Genomic DNA, 18524 nt, shown 5'->3' on the forward strand with positions numbered 1-18524 from the left:
CAGGGCTACGACCCAGACCGCACGTCCCTTCCCGGCAGTTGCGAGCTTCAGCCCGGACCCTGGGACCCAGGCGCGCGCGTGCGCGTAAGCAAAAGGCCCACCCACCCCAGCTCCTCTCCAGGTGCGCTCGCGCTTCCGGCTGGCCTTCCCAGGACGGAAACTCCACAGCCCGTGCATGCGCTTTCCAGCTCTCCTGCTCTGTCAGAGTGGCTCAGGGCTTCAGGTGATCCCGCCCCTCCCTCGCAGCTCGAGACCAATCGCGCTGCGGTGGGCGGGATTTTCGGGGAGGTGGCCCGCCCACGAGCAGCGAAAGACGTGTATCGATTGGTTGGCGACGCAGGCGCAGGTGCGTGCTTCCTATTGGGTGTGGGCGGAGCGCGAGCCTTCGAGGCTGCAGGCTGGGTTACGGAGGCTGCAGGTGAGCGCGCGCGCGCGCGAAGCGGCTCCCGCCCGGCTCGGGTGCGCGCGCGCGCGGGCTCGCGGGGGAGGTGGCCGAGCGCGAGGCTGCGGAGCCTGTCGCCTCTGCTCCGCCCCCTTCGCCCCCTCCGCCTCCTCCTCAGTCGCGGGTGGCGCGGCGGCCCTGAGGGAGGGAGTCGCGTCCCCGCCCGCCGCGCGGCCAGTCTGACCCTCGGTCTCGCCGCGTGAGGAGCAGCCAAGCGGAGCTCTGCGCGGAGACACGAGCCGCGGCCGCCCCTCTGCAGGTGCCTGTGAGGGGCTCCCGGGCCGCAGCCACGTCCAGAGCCCTCCGGCCGCGCACTCTCTCCCCGCGCTCCTGGGGGGCGGCCCGGCTGGAGGAGGCCGCCGCGGGGCCCGGCCTCAGTATGAACCGCAGCCATCGGCACGGGGCGGGCAGCGGCTGCCTGGGCACCATGGAGGTGAAGAGCAAGGTGCGCGGGGCCCTGGCTGGGCGGAGCGGCCCGCCTGGTGGCAGCGGGGGCCTGGGGGAGGCCAGGGGCCGGCCAGGGACGGCCTGAGGAGCTGCCCCGACGCCCGGGTCGGTGGGAGGCGCGGTAGTGAGATTTGGAGGCTGGAGATGGTGGATAATAAACTTGCTGAGAAGGGGAAGAGGGTGGGGCCTTGTGTCTGCTCCTGGCCCAGGTAGGTAGCAGACCAGTGGAGCACTTTTTATCCCCTTAAATCTCATTCCTGTTCATGGATGGAAGGGCCAAGATATACCCAAGCCGTTGGAGCGCAGAGTGGTTTCTAAACGTTTGGGGGAATTCTACCTCCTGGCCTAAGAATAAAAGGTATTTGGAACACCCGCGGGCACAAAATGTTACCCCTTGTGTGGCTCAAGGGTGTACGGAGTGGTGAGGAGGGAGCCCAGTGAACTAAAGCGCCCTTTGAAAGTTAGCCTTGCTTCCTGCGAGGGATGTTTCTGGCACTAACTTTGGTATGCACTGAATCTATAAAATTAACACGATCACCTTTCGTTTGAGTAGCACTTTACAGTTTGAGTCTGGATGCCCTTTTCATTCCATCATGCTACCTTTTCACATCAAGTGTTTTCATTCTTGACCAACTGGTATGCCAGTCTGCTAATAATTACTTTGGTATCTACTGAATTCCTAAATTGCCAGGCTCCCTGAGCAGGGTAGTCTATGGGGATTAGTCAGGGAATGCTTTCCAAAGGAGGTTTTGAGCTGGAATTTGAAGGTGATCCGCAGCCACAGGGACTTTGCCATGAATTGAAGAGCCAAAAGGAGCTTAGATAATCTAGTGTAATTCTCCGAGAAGACAAGGGCTTAGAAAGGTTATGACTTCTCCAAGCTCTGCTTTGATGACAAAAACCTTAAAGTCCTTTTACAGAGTAACTTTTAGGCTTTATAGAAAACAAAAGAAAGGACAGTGGCTGGGCCCCGAGAACATGTAAAATAGAGTCGGAAAGACCAAAACTCATAAAAGGGTAGGAGAAAGTAAAAGCATGTCGACTTCAAAAATAATGAAACATCATTGAATGTAAGATTACTTAGAATGCAAGTGAAGTAGGGGAAGGAAAGCTTCCTGAGCCTGTGGGTAGAATGGTTTTTGTTATCTAGAGTTGATAAACAAAGTTCTGTAAGTTGTTGTAACTGAGATAATCACATCAAGAATATCTACATTCATTTTTAACATCATTTTACAGTGTTATCTGCAACTTAACTCATGTATCAGGATAGGCACTAGTTTCAGAAACCTTTCTGCTTAATAAGAATAGAAATGTAATAAAGGCAATTTAATGAGTACACTCTTCCCTCTGTCCCCTATGGAACTGCCATAGCAAATCGAAGTCACATGCTTGAACTAAGGATTAAGATGATTCAAAATATAGAGAGCTTTTCCTCTAGCAGTATAGTGGTGGTAGTGGTTGGTGCCCAGTGATTGAATCTTCTAATGGCATTTCTGTTACTAATCTAGTTTGGTTTTGTGGGAGTTGAGGTTAAGAAAAGAAAAACAGTATTGCATGATCATAAAATTCAGTTTGTGGTCCTAATCTTGGTAGCAAGTCTTTAATTTTTTGATCATAGGGAGAAAATGAGTAGGAATTTTCGGTACACTAATAATACAACCAAACAGTAATTTATCTCTGGGACTAGGAAACCTTGAGCACTTGGGGACTGGAATTTCAGGCTTTCTGCCCTTCTGTCAACTGATTTGTGAATCTTTCCCACACTTATGTCTAACCTATATTGTATATTTGACCTGCCATACTGCACTTTTAGTGAACCATGTCTCTTAAATAGAATCAAGGCATTCTGAGAACCTGCAGGGAGTGAGGTAACATCCCACTTTTATTCTAGCTGTTGATAAATAGGCACAGTATAGGTACTATTTCTAGTGTGTCCATGACACCTTGTGTTTCAAATATATATGGTTGATACATTTATTTTTAATGGATTAAATAAAACACTTGCCATCTTTACCATTTAAATATATTTGGACAGATGTTTGAAACAATATTTCCTTTTTCACTGCTTTAGTGATATCACAGCTTTTTAGAAAAGTGATCACTGAGAGAGGTTAGGTTGTAACCACAACTAGGTGACTTGCAAACCCGTATTTCAGAAACTCTTCTGCATAGAAAACAGTGTCAACTTTATCGTCTTTGCTCGTGGAAGGGGAAAATGGTACAAGTAGAGTGATGGATAATGCAAATATAACTATGGTTAAATTGTGATACCAGCTACCATGTGACTTTCCTTTGGTAACTGATTTATCTTCCTGTTGAGAAAGATCTTAATAATCAAGATGGTGTCCTTTAATAACCTTGAAGCAGTCTTTGAGCTGTACACTTCCTAATTGTTATTCATCGACAAACAGAATATTAAAATTAAGTTTGCATTTCTGGAATGTACCAACAGATGCTAGGAGAAGGGTATTGATTCACATTCTGGATGATCGGGACAAACTAACCCAGGCTAAAAAAGTTGTAAATGGTTTACATAGTGAATAGTTGTTGGTTGGTCTTAATTTTATCTCTACCATAGTATTTTTCTTTATGTAGTAAAAAGTTCTCTTAATCCTGTTGTTCTGATGCAAGAAGCATAACAATTTGTCTTTTTTTTCTGCTAGCATTTGCAAAAGGGCACATCTACTGTGAAGCCATACAGTTTTTCATTGTTTTTATCATAACATTTAAGCAAGAGAAATGTTGAGCAAAGAATTTCCATCCAATATCTTTAGCAAAAACACTGAAGTCCTAAAATGTTCAGTGATTAGCTATTACTCCCATTTCTGTATCAGAGGAAGTGATAAACCCTGGGGTGAATCAGAAAGCACTAGGAACCTTATGTTGTGATACCAGAAAAAAGAAAATGAAGGAGAAACTATGACTTTTGATAACATCATAAGACTAACTCTGATATGAAGGGTGTTCCCGAGTTTTTATTTACTTTGAAATGAGAAGGTGTGACTAAACTTTTTGAGAGCTCTAGGTATGAGTCACCTTATTTTCTTGACAAGTGTTAGTGTTTATGATTCAGGAATGTATTTTGGAAACTTTTAATTATTTATTAGAGGCAAGAGGTGGTTTTAGTGAGTTTTAATGTAAAATTAGTGAGTAGCGTGGATAAGCAAGGCAGATGAACTTCATAGACTAAGAGCTGTGACTCCAGAAACCCATAGTTGTTCTTGGGAAAATGAATTGACACATTTGTAACCTCAAATTATTCTGATAGGGACTTTTTTTTTAATATTTCAGATGTCCCTTTTTCTCCCCAATGACCCATTCCACCCCATCCCACCCCCCTCCCCAGTCCCTTTCCACACCATTGTCCGTGCCCTTAGGTTGTGCATATATGCATATAAATTCTTTGGTTAATCTCTCCCCCTCCACCCACCCGCCCTCCTCCATCCCTCTGACATTCGTCAGTCTGATCCATGCTTCCCTGTCATTGAATCTATTCTGTTCATCAGTTTATTAAGTTCTTTAGATTCCACATATAAGTGAGATCATATGATGTTTGTCTTTCTCTGCCTGGCTTATTTCATTTAGCATAATATTCTCCAGGTCCATCCATGCTGTCCCAAAGGGTACGAGGTGTTCTTCTTTACAGCTGCGTAGTATTCCATGTGTGTAAATGTCCCACAGCTTTTTTGATAGGGACTTTTTGTGCATAGTGCTGAAGGTTGCCTTAATGGTGCATTAGTATTTCTTACTAATAATAGCTATTTAGAGGGAAAATGAGTTAACTGGTCAAGCACATTTGGCAAACATTTGTTTTTTGGTTTTGTTTTGGGTGTTTTTTGGTGTGTTTTTTTAATATTCAGATACTTATATATTGAATGTAAACTGAGACATAAAGTTTAAATGACATTTTTTCTGGAGGAAAATAATCACCAGTAGAAACCTTTTAGCCTTATCTAACTGGTAGTTCATAGGGAGTCAGGTGATGCTGGTTGTATGTTGCTTTGTTCCAAACATTTGAAATTCATTGTGGAAAAGGGGTGCACAGATTGCCTCCTTGCACTGTGATTCAGTTTTGTGATATGATGGTTTCTTTTGTAGAGCTTTTAGTTGAAGGTATCCTTGTTTCCCTTATTTCCCATAGCTTGTAGTTCTTCAATAGGCACTAGTTGCTACATTCAAGTCTTTTCCAGTCTTTCCAGAGCTTGACTCTAGGGCATGATAGCTTCCTTTTAGAGCAGTCTCGATATCGATTCTTTTTTAATTCCCTAGTTGTAGGACTTCCATTCAGCCAGATTTCAGGTGGTTCTGAATGATGATTCTTCTGTAGTTTAGTTGTAATTTTGATGTGGTTGTGGGGAGAGACACTTACTGCATTTACCTATGCCACCATCTTGACTGGAAGTCATTTGCAAACATTTGCTTTAAAAATTTTTAAATCAACGACAGGACTTAACTGAGCTTTTACTATCTGATCTCCACAGTGACTCCTAAGAGTGTGATTATAGTTATATAGCATTTCCCACTTGTGTGGCTGGTATACTTTTTTGAGGAAGGCTGATTGATCTTTCTTTAGGTTTCCGCATTTGGGGAGAAATGCCATGCTAATCCCATACTAAGTCACGTAGATACTGTTGTTTATGAACGAGATGAAGTCAGTCCTTGGTGTTGAATAAGGACCACTTGACTAATTTGGCATTTGGAGAACAGAGGTGGACTCTAACGTAGGGAAGCAGACCTGAGCATCAAAATTGTGAAGATAAATACTGGGCCTGGTAGAAGTGTCGTGTGCTCCCTGTTGATGCGATCCCTTAGTGCCTCTCTGATATGACTATTCTCTTTATCTGCTAATTGGTGAGCTCCTACAGGCCTGAGCTTTTCAACCTCTAGAGTCTAACCGTGTGCCAAGCATGTAAACACTCCTTGTGTTAATTGGATAGTTGCAGAGCATATATTTGATGTATTAATAGAGCCTTTTTACAGTATTATCATAGGAAAGATGCTTATCTCTAGACCTATTTCTTAAATAATATACCTCTATTTGTCTCATACCTTAAAAGTCCTTTTTGTACATGTTTCTGTTAATTCTTGCTACTTCCTGTGAAATCACAATTCCTTTTATGGGGGAGGAAACCTAGATGCTTTTTATTTTAATTAAATTTTATTTTTTCCATCACCATTTATCCCCTCTATGCCCCACTCCCCCCCGAATCTAGATGCTTTTTGTTAATGGTCAAAATAAAGACTTGGGTACATCTTCTTACCCCATGGCCTGAGTAAGGAGAGTACTGCTGTCAGGATCTGGGCTTGAGATGAGTCACTACATAGGATAGTCCCTAGTGAGGCCTGGATACCCCGGGCATTGAGTTGAGCCTGCATCTCTTGAAGGTGATGCCCTTCAGAGATACAGCATCAAGAAGGCAACATTCCTGTGACTCTTACGTTGTTTTATCTCCAGGTAATGAGGTTTCTGACAATAGACACTGTCACTGGAACTATCTTCTTTATTAGGGGAAATAATATGCCTGATAATTTTTCTATGGCATGCATTTTAAAATTGAGTTCTGTTATTTTTTAAAATTAATATTGTTTATTATATTTATAGTTTGGAGCTGAATTTCGTCGTTTTTCACTGGAAAGATCAAAACCGGGAAAATTTGAGGAGTTTTATGGATTACTGCAACATGTTCATAAGATCCCCAATGTTGACGTTTTAGTAGGCTATGCAGACATCCATGGAGACTTACTACCTATAAATAACGATGATAATTATCACAAAGCTGTTTCAACGGCCAATCCACTACTTAGGATTTTTATACAAAAAAAGGGTGAGTACCACTATTTACAAAAATTGTTTTAGAAATAGAAGTGGTTTTATTTTCCTCACTGGTTGGATACACAGACTTTTTCACAAACTTAATGAATAAACATTTTGTGTGAATCTTCTTCTTAGCATATTAAGCAACAAGTGGGTTTAAAACATTTTTCATATTGTTGGTTTAATGATTATCTTCACACTTCATTAGTGTACTTTAGAAAATTTGTGGGGGTTTTTTGTGGTGTTGTTTTCTTTTTTTAATTCTCACCTGAGGATATGTTTATTGATTTTAGAAAGGGGGGGAAGAAACATCAGTGTGAGAGAGAACATTGATTGGTTGCCTTCCCTACGTGCCCTGACCGGGGATTGAACCCGCAATCTAGGTATGTGCCCTGACCGAGATTCAAACCTGCAATCTTTCAGTGCACAAGACGACATTCCAACTGACCAGGGCAGAAAGTTTATGCTTTTAATTACTTTAAAAACAGAAATTAGGAATTTATTGTATCTTCACTTCTTTGGGAGTCAAAGAAACATTCTATTTTTTTGGTGGCAACCAACTTTCAAGTGATGTACTTTCTACTTAATAGATACCTAAAGGAAACCTATTTATTCTTCCTGGGTCTCAGTGTCTTTTTCTAAAGAATGAACATGTTATCTCATAGGATTATTAGGAAGATTGAAAGAGCTAAGTACAGTGCCCTGGCATGTAGAGGGCAGGCATCCAGTGAATATTTTCTTTCCTTTCTCTTTTAAGATATTTTTCAGAGAAATCAAATTAGTTAATCATCTGGAAAATGAGATAACTGCATTATTTTGGAGAAATGTAAACACTGATATTAGTCTTACAAAAAAGAACATTTGAAATAACCACTCTATATGGCAAGGATTTTCAAATGTATTTTGAGTCCTAAACTTTTTTTTTTTAACTTTGTGGCCTCCTTCATGTGTGTCTGTCTTTATGCAGATGGGCAGGGTGCGTGCCATTTATTCCTTTGTCTTTGGTAAATGAAGAGGTTTAGAAAGGTAGCATGAGAGCAGCAGGCTCTGTCTGTATTGGTGGGATAATTAAAGCCTTGCTGTGTTTGTAAACCAACCCAAAAAGCCAGAGAATGGGAAGGGATTACCCTTGAAGATGAAACTTTCTTTCCAATCAGTTGATAATCATTGGACCACTCCCAGGGCTTTGAAATTCTACTGATTATGTATCTTAGCTTTTCTGGGTTTGGAGGAACTAAAATCCACCAGCAGAATAAACTGCCAAGTGTAACTTATATCTTTATCACTTGACTGTTCACAAAATACTAACAATTAATTTTCCCTAAAACCTCCTGAGATGAATTTTATAGATTACGGGTGTGGTACAGTTAGTATATTACTCTAGGGGATTAATTTGACTGTTGGGATAAATTGGAGTGAGCAGCAGAATATGGAAGAGGGATTGACTTAGAAAGAAAATTGGTTTGGTTTTAGGAAAGAAAAGCTTATCTCTGGTGACTTTCAACCATGTTAAGGAAGGAAATTAAAATGGTAAATGAAGACCAAGGATAGACCTCGGAAGGCTGTGCATAGAATGTTAGAGAGAAAGGAGCTGCAGTAGAGGGGAGAAAGACAAAACATTTGAGTGGAATTTGTCATTTTGAGCGGAATAATTTAAATAATTGTTGTTGTTGAATAGTAGGCCTTTCTTGTTAGCAGCTGCAGTTTTCATTAAAAATTTAGTTGCTCTTTGGAATGTGTATTCGACTGTAGAATGACTATTTTTAAACTACTGCCATCTGACAAAATTATACCCTTCGTTAGAAGGACTATAAGAGTTGCATTATACTACCACGTGTTTTTGTTACTGGAATTGTAACACTTCCATGATCATGGGATTAATTAATCCTAATATCTTTTAACGGCGGTTATCTTCTGCTATTTCCTTCTTAAATGTTTCTGTGTGAACAAAAGTTTTCTATGTCATAGAGGTAAATATCCAACACCATAACCCTTTGAGTTTGGCTTAGAAATAGGCAGTCCATTCAACAGAATTTTTTTTTAATGTAAATTTAATACAAACATGACTTAAGCAAAAAATGAACATGAAGTTGGTCGATTCTTTCCTGCTTAAACTCCTTGGTTTGGCCTTCATACGCTCGTCATCCTCAGTTCTCCCCCTCCCTCACACAGCCACACTGGCTTCCCGTACCTCATTCTTGGTGGCTGTCTGCTTTTGCACTTGCTTTTTCTTCTAAAATGGTTTCCCTCCAGCTCTTTCCATAGCTGCCTCCTCTTCCTTCAGATCGTAGCTCAAATAACTCTTGGAGGGGTCTCTTCTGACCACTCCAACTGAAGAGCCACACCCTCCCACCTCTAGCAGATGAACCTGGAATCCATACTTTCTTTGAAGTGAAAGCTCATAATTGAATGCGTAAAATACTTAATACACTGAACTTGAAGATAGTGATGAAAAGTTTTATATTTTGTAATAATTTGTTAAAAGAAAAACCCCATACTCTATTTCTAGGGCTGTTATCATAGAAGCAAAAACAAAACAAAAAACCTGATATCTTAAAAGTAATTTTCACTGAAGGATTCCTAGGACTTTTGCCAACCCCATCCCCACTGGAGTTTAGAGTATCCTCATTTATTTGGAGGAGGGGAAAGAGAAGATACAGAGTAGGGTTTTCCTTCTCTTGTTTAGGTTATTATTGTGTGGTAAACAATATTAGAAAATATTCAAAGATTGTACCTTTAAAAAATACTCAGGTTGTTCCTGTAGGTTTGGAATACAGCCAGGGAAATGCATATTTTTTTAAAAACTTCCCAGCCAGTCATGATGATCAGTCAAGCCTGAGGTCTGTTGAAATGACAGACTCCTGGCCAGATCTGATCAGAATGTACACCAGAACTTCTTGCTGTATCACCACCTGTTTTTGTGTGACATTAGACAAATACGTCTGCGTCTTGGATTTATTCAAAGGAGTTTGTTGGAATCTCTAGAAGGGCCTTGCTTTAAGCATCATCTCACTTAGGCCCAATCACCTGTAACGGGCAGGCACCTAAATTATCTCTTAGAACTTCCCTGTGCAGTCGACATTATTTTGTAGATGGACCTTCTGATTGTATTTTAATGAACCAGGCTTTAATTTAAAAGTTGTCTAAGGGATATACATTTTAATAGTAAATTGTAGCCTGGCCGGTGTGGCTCAGCGGTTGAGCATCAACTATGATCCAGGCGTTTGCAGTTCGATTCCTGGTCAGGGCACATGCCCAGGTTATGGGCTCAATCATCGGGGCGGGGGGGGGGGGGGCATGCAGGAGGCAGCTGATCAATGGCTCTCTCATCATTGATGTTTCTCTCTCTCTCCTCCTCTCCCTTTCTCTCTCTGAAATCAATAAAGACATACATTTTTTAAAAAAGTAAATTGTAAAATGAAAACAGTTTAATAAAAGGTATGGCTCCAGAAATTAAAAATTAAATAAAATTAAAAGAAGAAATTGTGGAGTAACATCTCAGAATATGACACCATTATGACGGAAACCTGGGAGCCACCTTCAACACATACCTATTTTTTTTAGTCACCAAGCCTGTTAAAACTGTGTTCTGATTATTTTTCAAATGTTTTTCCCTACCTCATCCTTAACCACTGTATAGGCTCCTGTATCCCCTTAGTTCCATTCTCTAGCTTGCAGCCAGAGTGAGCTTTAGAGAAAAACTAAACCCTTGGTTTTTTTCCCATTGCCCTTAGGCCAAAGTCCATAATCCTTAACACTTCCCTGGAGGCCCTGTTGGTCAGCCTGGCTCCTCCTGGCTGCCTGTGTCTGGGCTCTGGGCTCTTTCTCCCTCCCCACCCACCCTCTAACCTCACTACAGTCATGGGCCACATAATGAGGTTTCTGTCAACAGATCCAACCACATATATAGGTGGTCCCATTAGAATAGTGGAGCTGAAAAATTCCTATCGCCTAGTGACGTTTTAGTGTAGTAAGGTTGGAGTGCATTGAATTCCTCATGCCTTTGTAGTGATGCTGGTGTAAACAGACCTACTGGGCTGCCAGTCCTATAAAAGTACAGCACATGCAATTATGTACAGTACTTAAAACCTGATTATGGTAATAAATAACTTTTACTGGTTTACATATGTACTGTACTATACTTTTCATCATTATTTTAGAGTTTACTCTTTCTACTCATTCACAAAAAAAGTTTGCTAAAAACAGTAGACCCTGTTAGCACCAGCAGCATCCTTATCGTGGGTCTCTTGATTGCATCATTTTCTCTTGTGCTTGATTTAATCTTGTGCAGTTCTGTGCAGTAACCTGCTGCACAGGCTTGTAGCCCTGGAGCATTGGGCTAGACCATGTAGCCTAAGTGTGCGGTAAGCTATACCATCTAGGTTTATGTAAGTCACTCTATGATGTTTGCACAATGAAATTGCCTAACAATGCATTTCTCAGAACATATCCCTGTTGTTAAGCAGCACATGACTATACATTGGATTCCTTCATCTACCCCCATCCTGCTCTTCTTTATTAGTTGTGTTCTGTGCCTGGAATGTCCATCCCTCCCTTCTCCCTGATTAGCTACTCTTCTCTTCAAGTCTCAGCGTAATCCTCACTTTCCTGACGAAGCCTTGCCTTGCCCTGTGAACCAGGCTAGGTTCTCATTTACATGCTTGCACAGCACGGTGTACACTACAGCTCTTGACACCTTTGTAATAATTCAAATATCTGAAATTGTTAATTGCTATCTTCTCCTTTAGACTGTAAGTACCATGAAAGCAAGCACCTTATCAGTTTTGTTCACCGAATCTATGGCTCAGAAAGCAATGCCTGGCCACAAGATGCTTCTTAAAAATTTGGTGATTGATTTTTCTTATTAGGAAATGAAGGCATCTGCAGAATTTGAATATGATGTGATGTTTAATCCTTGTAAAGTTGCCAGATCTATTTCATTTAACCATTTTGGATTAGAACAAGGGTTGGCAAACTAAGGCTTGCTGGCTGTTTTGTAAATAAAGTTCTCTGAGAACACAGCCAAGCTCATTCCTTTTTGGACTGCCTATCACTGCTTTTGCAACAGAAACTGTGTGACCTGCAATACCTGAAAAATTTACTGTATAGCTCTTTACAGAAGAAGGTCGTCAACCCCTGGATTACAATTTCAGATTATTTCATTCTTCCCTGTCTTCCTACTGAACTTCAAACAGGTCATAATCTTGAACTTTCTTTTTGTTGTTTGTTTGTTTTATGGGTTTTTTTTTTGTTTTTTGCTTTTTAGCTTTCTTGATGACTCTGCATGAACCGTTACTGTTCTGGTACTGTACAGGGATGCTGATTTTTTTCCAGATTTGCTTCTTACCCACTGTAGACTTTTATTTCTTGTATCTGTGTCTGTCACTCACTAGTGGACCCTTACCCTTCACTCTGAATCTGTAACTTATGACTTTCTGTGCCATAAGGAATGAGATAACCAGGCTCTTCAGAATTAATGTTTAAAGAGTAAGAAGTTCTTGCCCAGCCGGCGTGGCTCAGCGGTTGAGCATCGACCTATGATCTGGGAGACTGCAGTTGGATTCCCTGTGAGGGCACATGCCCGGGTTGCAGGCTCAACCCCCGTAGGGGAAGTGCAGGAGGCAGTGGGTCAGTGACTCTCATCATTGATGTTTCTGTCTCTCCCTCCCTCTCTCTCTCTGAAATCAATAAAGAGATGTTTTTTAAAAACATAAAGAGTAAGAGGTTCAGTCATAGCGGGCTTTGCTCAGTGGTTAGAGCATCAGCCTGAAGACTGAAGAGTCTTGAAGGGTCGATTCCAGTCAAGGGCATGTACCTCGGTTGCAGGCTCAGTCCCTGGCCCCATTTGGGGTGCGTGTGGGAGGCAACCAATTGATGTGTCTCTCTCACATGGATTTTTTTTCTCTCTCTAAAAAGCAATGGAAAAAATATCCATGGGTGAGGATTAAAAAAACAAAGAGTCAGAGGTTCAGAGGTAGCTCTTTGCGTGGAAAGAAGTGAGACATTCACCTTAGCAGTTCAGTGGCCTTGCGGGTGGGTCCTTGTCCGTTCTTGTTAGCTGAGGCTGCCTGCTGAGTGGCAGGCTTCGGAGTAAGGGAGGCCTTGCTGTATAAGCCCATAAAATGCACTGTTGCGCAAGCTTGGGTTTATACAAGTGGAGGGTTGCTATGAACCGAGTTTCCAAACTTCCCATCACAGTCTGAGTTCAGTGCTTTGCTATACATACTCAGGTAGAAAGTGAACTCCTGTTCCCTGTGGACATTCACCTTTACACTTTAAACTAACACCCTGCACCCTGGCTTTCTGCCAAAATATTTTTTCCCAGTGCTTGGAAACTGATTAGCTAGATGGGAGAACAAAGGTGCCTTTGTACAGGGGCATATTGCTTCTGAGAATTTAGCAGAGAGCATTCAGACAGGGTTGGATGCTATGCCAAAATATGCAGATTTGGGGGGGGGGGTGTTCATCAGGTTTCCCATGAATAGGTATGTAGGCAACTTAATTTTGTTCTCAGTTTGTATAGACTTGATTTTCCTTATATTCATTATGTGGGCTCTCTTAATTTGATTGTTTAATGAAACGATATAATTTTGAAAAAAACACATTTAGAAGATGATTATTGTTAGATTTTTGGCCAAATTTTGCCAAAAAGATTCTTGTGTCAGTGGATTTATTTCCAAAACCAAATTATAAATAAATTTCTGTCTTTGTTAGAACACAGTCTAAATACTTTATCTATAAATGAAGACTAAAGTGTCCCTAGGGGGGGAAATGCCCCCCAAAAATAAAGTACTCCTAGTGTACATTTCTCGGAAACTTGCTTTTGAAGAATGTTCAAGCAGCATGAAAAAAAACAAAACAAAACTGAAGTTCTCTATACTCTGACACACAGTTGACACTTAGCATTCATTGTGTGAATGTGTCAGGTATTGGCCTAGAAAGAACTCCCGGGTCCAGTCTGTTCTCTAACTTATCTTGTCCCCTTAATTTCCTGTTCTATTAAGTAAAGATGATAATGGTTATCAATGGGGAGGAGGGGCCAGTTAGAGTCACGGAAGAGAATACAAACTGAAGCCCTGGACAAATTGGTGATGTTACTATTATCTGTAGCAGGAGCTAACACTAGTATTTTGAACTAGTTCTTTTGGGGAGGCCTTTTTAGTTGAAACGGGATTTTAATTCTTGTGCCTGCTGTTAATTTCATTTCTTTTTCTACCTCATTCTCTGATGGAATGTTTTGCTTATAGCCAGTTTTCCTTCAGCATTGTTACCTAAGAATATCTGGTTTTAGGTGCCTTTTTGCCCTCAGTTTACACAAAGATTATAAATTGTTGGCTTGAAGAATGAATTCAACCCCCGGATGTTATTTAGCTCAGATAGGTTTTTATTGTTGTTTCACTGGATGTCAGCATTTAAAAATGGGAAGATTGCCCTGGCTGGTATTGCTCAGTGGTTAGAGCATCAGCCTGTGCACCAAAGGGTCACAGGTTCGATTCCCGGTCAAGGGCACATACCTGGGTTGCAGATTCGATCCCCAGCCCTGGTCGGAGCTCATATAGGAGGCAAATCCATCTGTGTGTCTCTCTCACATCAGATGTTTCTCTCTCTCCCCCTCTCCCCACCTCCCTCCCTCCCTTCCACTCTCTCTAACAGCAATGGGAAAAAAGATATATCCATGGGTGAGGATTAAAAAAAATAAAAATGGGAAAATTTTTTGCCTAAAAACTATGACTCTGGCAAATTCCTATAGGACATGAAGAAGAACTGCCTGGAGTGAATCATTATTGTGCCATTAAATGAGACAAAATACACTTTAAGTCATTTGTTTAAGAATATGTTTGCACCTAGCTGGGCATGGCTCACCAGTTGAGCATTGGCCTAGGATCCAGGAGATCGCAGTTCCATTCCCAGTCAGGACACATGCCCAGGTTGCGGACTGGATCCCCAGTCAGGGGCGTGCAGGAGGCAGCTGATCAATGATGACTCTCTCATCATTGATGTTTCTCTCTCTCTTCCTCTCCCTTCCTCTCTCTGAAATCAATAAAGATATATTAAAAAAAAAAAAATGTGTTTGCAAGACTTACCACAATTTCATTTGCCATACTTAATTTTGTTTAATAGTTATTGAGCTTTATCAAATTTTAACTTAAACATTGGTAGTTTTATGTGTACTTGAGAGGGCCACCTAGTGGTTTTATCTGATACAGCATATCTTCTGCACTACACTTTGATCCAATTAGAATAAGCTAATGTTTAGTGTGTTTAGGAACCAAATACATTTTAGTTATCCTTTCTATACAGATTCAGCTGGAGATAAATGAGTGTTTTCACAGCATTTCTATAATTATTTTTGTTTTATTTTTAAACAGAAGAAGCAGACTACAGTGCCTTTGGTACAGACACACTAATAAAGAAGAAGAATGTTTTAACCAATGTATTGCGTCCTGACAACCACAGGAAGAAGCCACATATAGTCATTAGTATGCCCCAAGACTTCAGACCAGTGTCTTCTATTATAGATGTGGATATTCTCCCAGAGACGCACCGTAGGGTCCGTCTGTACAAATATGGCACCGAGAAACCCCTCGGGTTCTACATCCGGGATGGCTCCAGTGTGAGGGTAACACCACACGGCTTGGAGAAGGTTCCAGGGATCTTTATATCCAGACTTGTCCCAGGAGGTCTGGCTCAAAGCACAGGACTGTTAGCTGTTAATGATGAAGTTTTGGAAGTTAATGGCATAGAAGTTTCAGGGAAGAGTCTGGACCAAGTAACAGACATGATGATTGCAAACAGCCGCAACCTCATCATAACAGTGAGACCAGCAAACCAGAGGAACAATGTTGTTAGGAACAGTCGGACCTCTGGCAGCTCCGGCCAGTCTACTGATAACAGCCTTCTTGGCTATCCACAGCAGATGGAACCCAGCTTTGAGCCAGAGGATGAAGACAGTGATGAAGATGACATTGTCATTGAGGATAATGGAGTGCCACAGCAGATTCCCAAAGCTGTTCCTAACACAGAGAGCCTAGAGTCATTAACGCAAATAGAACTCAATTTGGAGTCTGGACAGAATGGTTTTATTCCTTCTAATGAAGTGAGCTTAGCACCCGTAGCAAGTGGCACAAACACTGAATTTGAAACGCGTGTTCCAGATCAAAAACTCTTAGAAGAAGATGGAACAATCATAACACTATGAAACCATCATCTGACTGTTCTCTGAGTGAGGATGCCATGGGGACCTGTACATTCAGCTAGTTTAAAGCATATATACCTCTGAACCAGTGACCTGGAATAGGCATGAGAAAAAATAATATTGCAAGCTTAAAATGTTATTAAAATAGTAGTTTGATAATTGCTAATATAAACTTTGGCAGGTCAGAGGTGAATTTAAATCTAAAACAAAGGGGCCTTTGCTAATGCAATTATGTGCTTTTGTTGTTTTGTCTGCAGAGAACTGGATGTTAGAGCACATTCTAGAACTGTGAGAGAACTAGATCATTTCTGTTTGAAGTGGTTGCATATTTACCCTGCTGTGCAGAGCCCAGTTAATTTTTTCTTTATATTTTTAAAAATTCTAATGTGAAGAAGTATCATTCTATCTTTTGGTACCTTGGGGACCTCAGCTCCTATGTTCCCTGTATTTTATTTTGGTTTTTTAATGTTCCTCTGTTGCAAATTGTAATGAGTAATTTTTTCAAGAAGTCAAACCTATTAACTATTTTTAGGACTTGCTTCCTGCTTTATAAGGCATCAAAACTATGTTCCTGAATTAAGAAACTCTTAACAGTTGTTCAGGTGCCTGCTTGTCCACCCAGTAGCTTTCATACTCTCAAACGCATTCCATATGGATGTAACTCGTGGTGGAAATGGCAATTCCACCAACACTCAGCATATAGGAGACTTTCCTTTAACCTCAACCTCTCCTTTACCTCCTCTCATCCTCGTGCCCAATCTCATTGAAAATCATTCCTTTTGTTGCTCTTGTGTGTGTGTTGCTGGTGTGCGTTTATACTCAATGTATTCGAGCAGTGTGAATCATTTTGGATAAAAAATGCACCCAAATTAAGAGATTTTTACACACAGGACAAACTTGTGCACTTTTTATATGAACAGGTTGGGTTTTCTTTACTGGGATTTCTAGGAACACTGCCTACACTTTATGAAAATTATATAGTGTTCGCCTTTGACAGGTAGAGTTTACCACTATTACTTTTTTGAGGCTATTTATTATTTTCCAATGCATCCACTTAAAACAAGTTAAGCATAAGGCTGCTAACTTCCATTCCTTGCCTGATTTCACTGTACAATGTGCACAGACACTACAGAATGCTTGTATATAGAAACAAAGAGTAGTGTGAGGTACTTAAGTTCCCTGTGGCTTATGGATATTACTGTCAGAGTTATTTATTGATTAATTTTATGGTAGGGCTAGTGCGGATACCTTATAACAATTGCGTGCTATTGAACAATGAAGAATCAGATGACTCCGTTTTGAAGGATATTTTCTCCATATGGTCAAAATATATGAAGAAGTAAAGTCTTGATTAAGTGAAGATCCCTTGACTCAGAATATTTACATGTATTTTGTTCACATTACCACTAACCACATTGTCACTAAACTATTAACTGCACAACACTATGTAATACAATGTACTTTTTGTTAAGGTCACCGAAGTTCTTCCACATACATACCACTGTTTTTAATGGCATTCCAGCTTTACCATTCTGTGAGTTTTATAAATTTCACTTCTGAATGGCAAAACAATGATAATATGTATAAGGTTAAATTTCATTTATAAGCGGTGCAGGGGTTCAACATTTTAAGTAAAAAAAATTTCACACACTACCTCTCTCTCTCTCTCTCTCTCTTTTTTAACAAAGTTTTAACATCAGACCTTTTCTCGTGGGGGAAAAATACTTCAGGGCTTGACTTTTTGTACAGATTTTAACTGTAAAATATAGACTTGTATGTCTTCATGAAAATGGAAGTCAAAGCTGCTAGTGCTTTTTATTTTAATTATCCTGCTAAGGGTATATGTCAGTGGTGTTTTCAACTAGATCTCATTTAAATTATTGGTAAAATAATTATTAGATGTATTGTAAAACCAATAGATTTTGGTTATACAATGAAATGTCGATTCATTGGTCACCTGAATCAGTTATTTCAAGTGTATCATCATGAACAAAAAATATCAGTGGATTCAGCATAAAACTTTCTAGTACTAAATGTCAAGCCTAACTGTGAATTTTGTTCTGTATCTTTAAATTTATGATAATGTTCTCATGTGCTATCAACAAAATGTATGTACTTTTGTGAACTATGAATTTTCTAATTAAATTTTACATATGACAACATGATTTGTACATGGATGACACTTTGTTTAAACTATCAAATGTCAGTATTTTACTACAATTTTATTATAAAATGTACATTATCATTAACTGAACTTTGATTTTAAAAATCAAATTGGCTTTAGTTGTATATTATTTTTTACAAATAAAGATAGACTTGTATAAAGGCTACTTTCTTGTTTGCAAATATATGAAGTCACCTAAATCACCCATTATATAAGTTATAGCAAGATCTTGGCTTCCTTAACTTTTAATTTTTAAAAGGTAAGCACCACATTGTATGTACATCCACTACAACTATGTATGCCTGTATATAGACTGGAAGATAGCATTGAAAATGTAGTTAATTCTGATAATGTGAGAAATTGTGCATGATAATCCATCAGAGTTATCACTGAGGTTAAGGTGATTTGAAACAAGACAAAAGTAGTTTATAATGTGACAATTTATCTTCTGAAACTCAAA

General features: G+C 40.3%; 1 protein-coding gene across 1 annotated transcript; it reads left to right on the forward strand.

Annotated features, from left to right (window-relative positions):
• The first annotated feature begins 806 nt into the window (after positions 1 to 806).
• Positions 807 to 18230, forward strand: PARD6B (par-6 family cell polarity regulator beta). The gene is made up of 3 exons (XM_016214419.2): positions 807 to 887; positions 6492 to 6714; positions 15074 to 18230. Exons 1-3 carry the CDS (start codon positions 822 to 824, stop codon positions 15901 to 15903), a joined length of 1119 nt encoding a protein of 372 aa, XP_016069905.2. The 5' UTR covers positions 807 to 821; the 3' UTR covers positions 15904 to 18230.
• The last annotated feature ends 294 nt before the right edge of the window (positions 18231 to 18524 follow it).

This window comes from Miniopterus natalensis, chromosome 7, assembly GCF_054644295.1.
Source record: "Miniopterus natalensis isolate mMinNat1 chromosome 7, mMinNat1.hap1, whole genome shotgun sequence".
NCBI lineage: Eukaryota > Metazoa > Chordata > Mammalia > Chiroptera > Miniopteridae > Miniopterus > Miniopterus natalensis.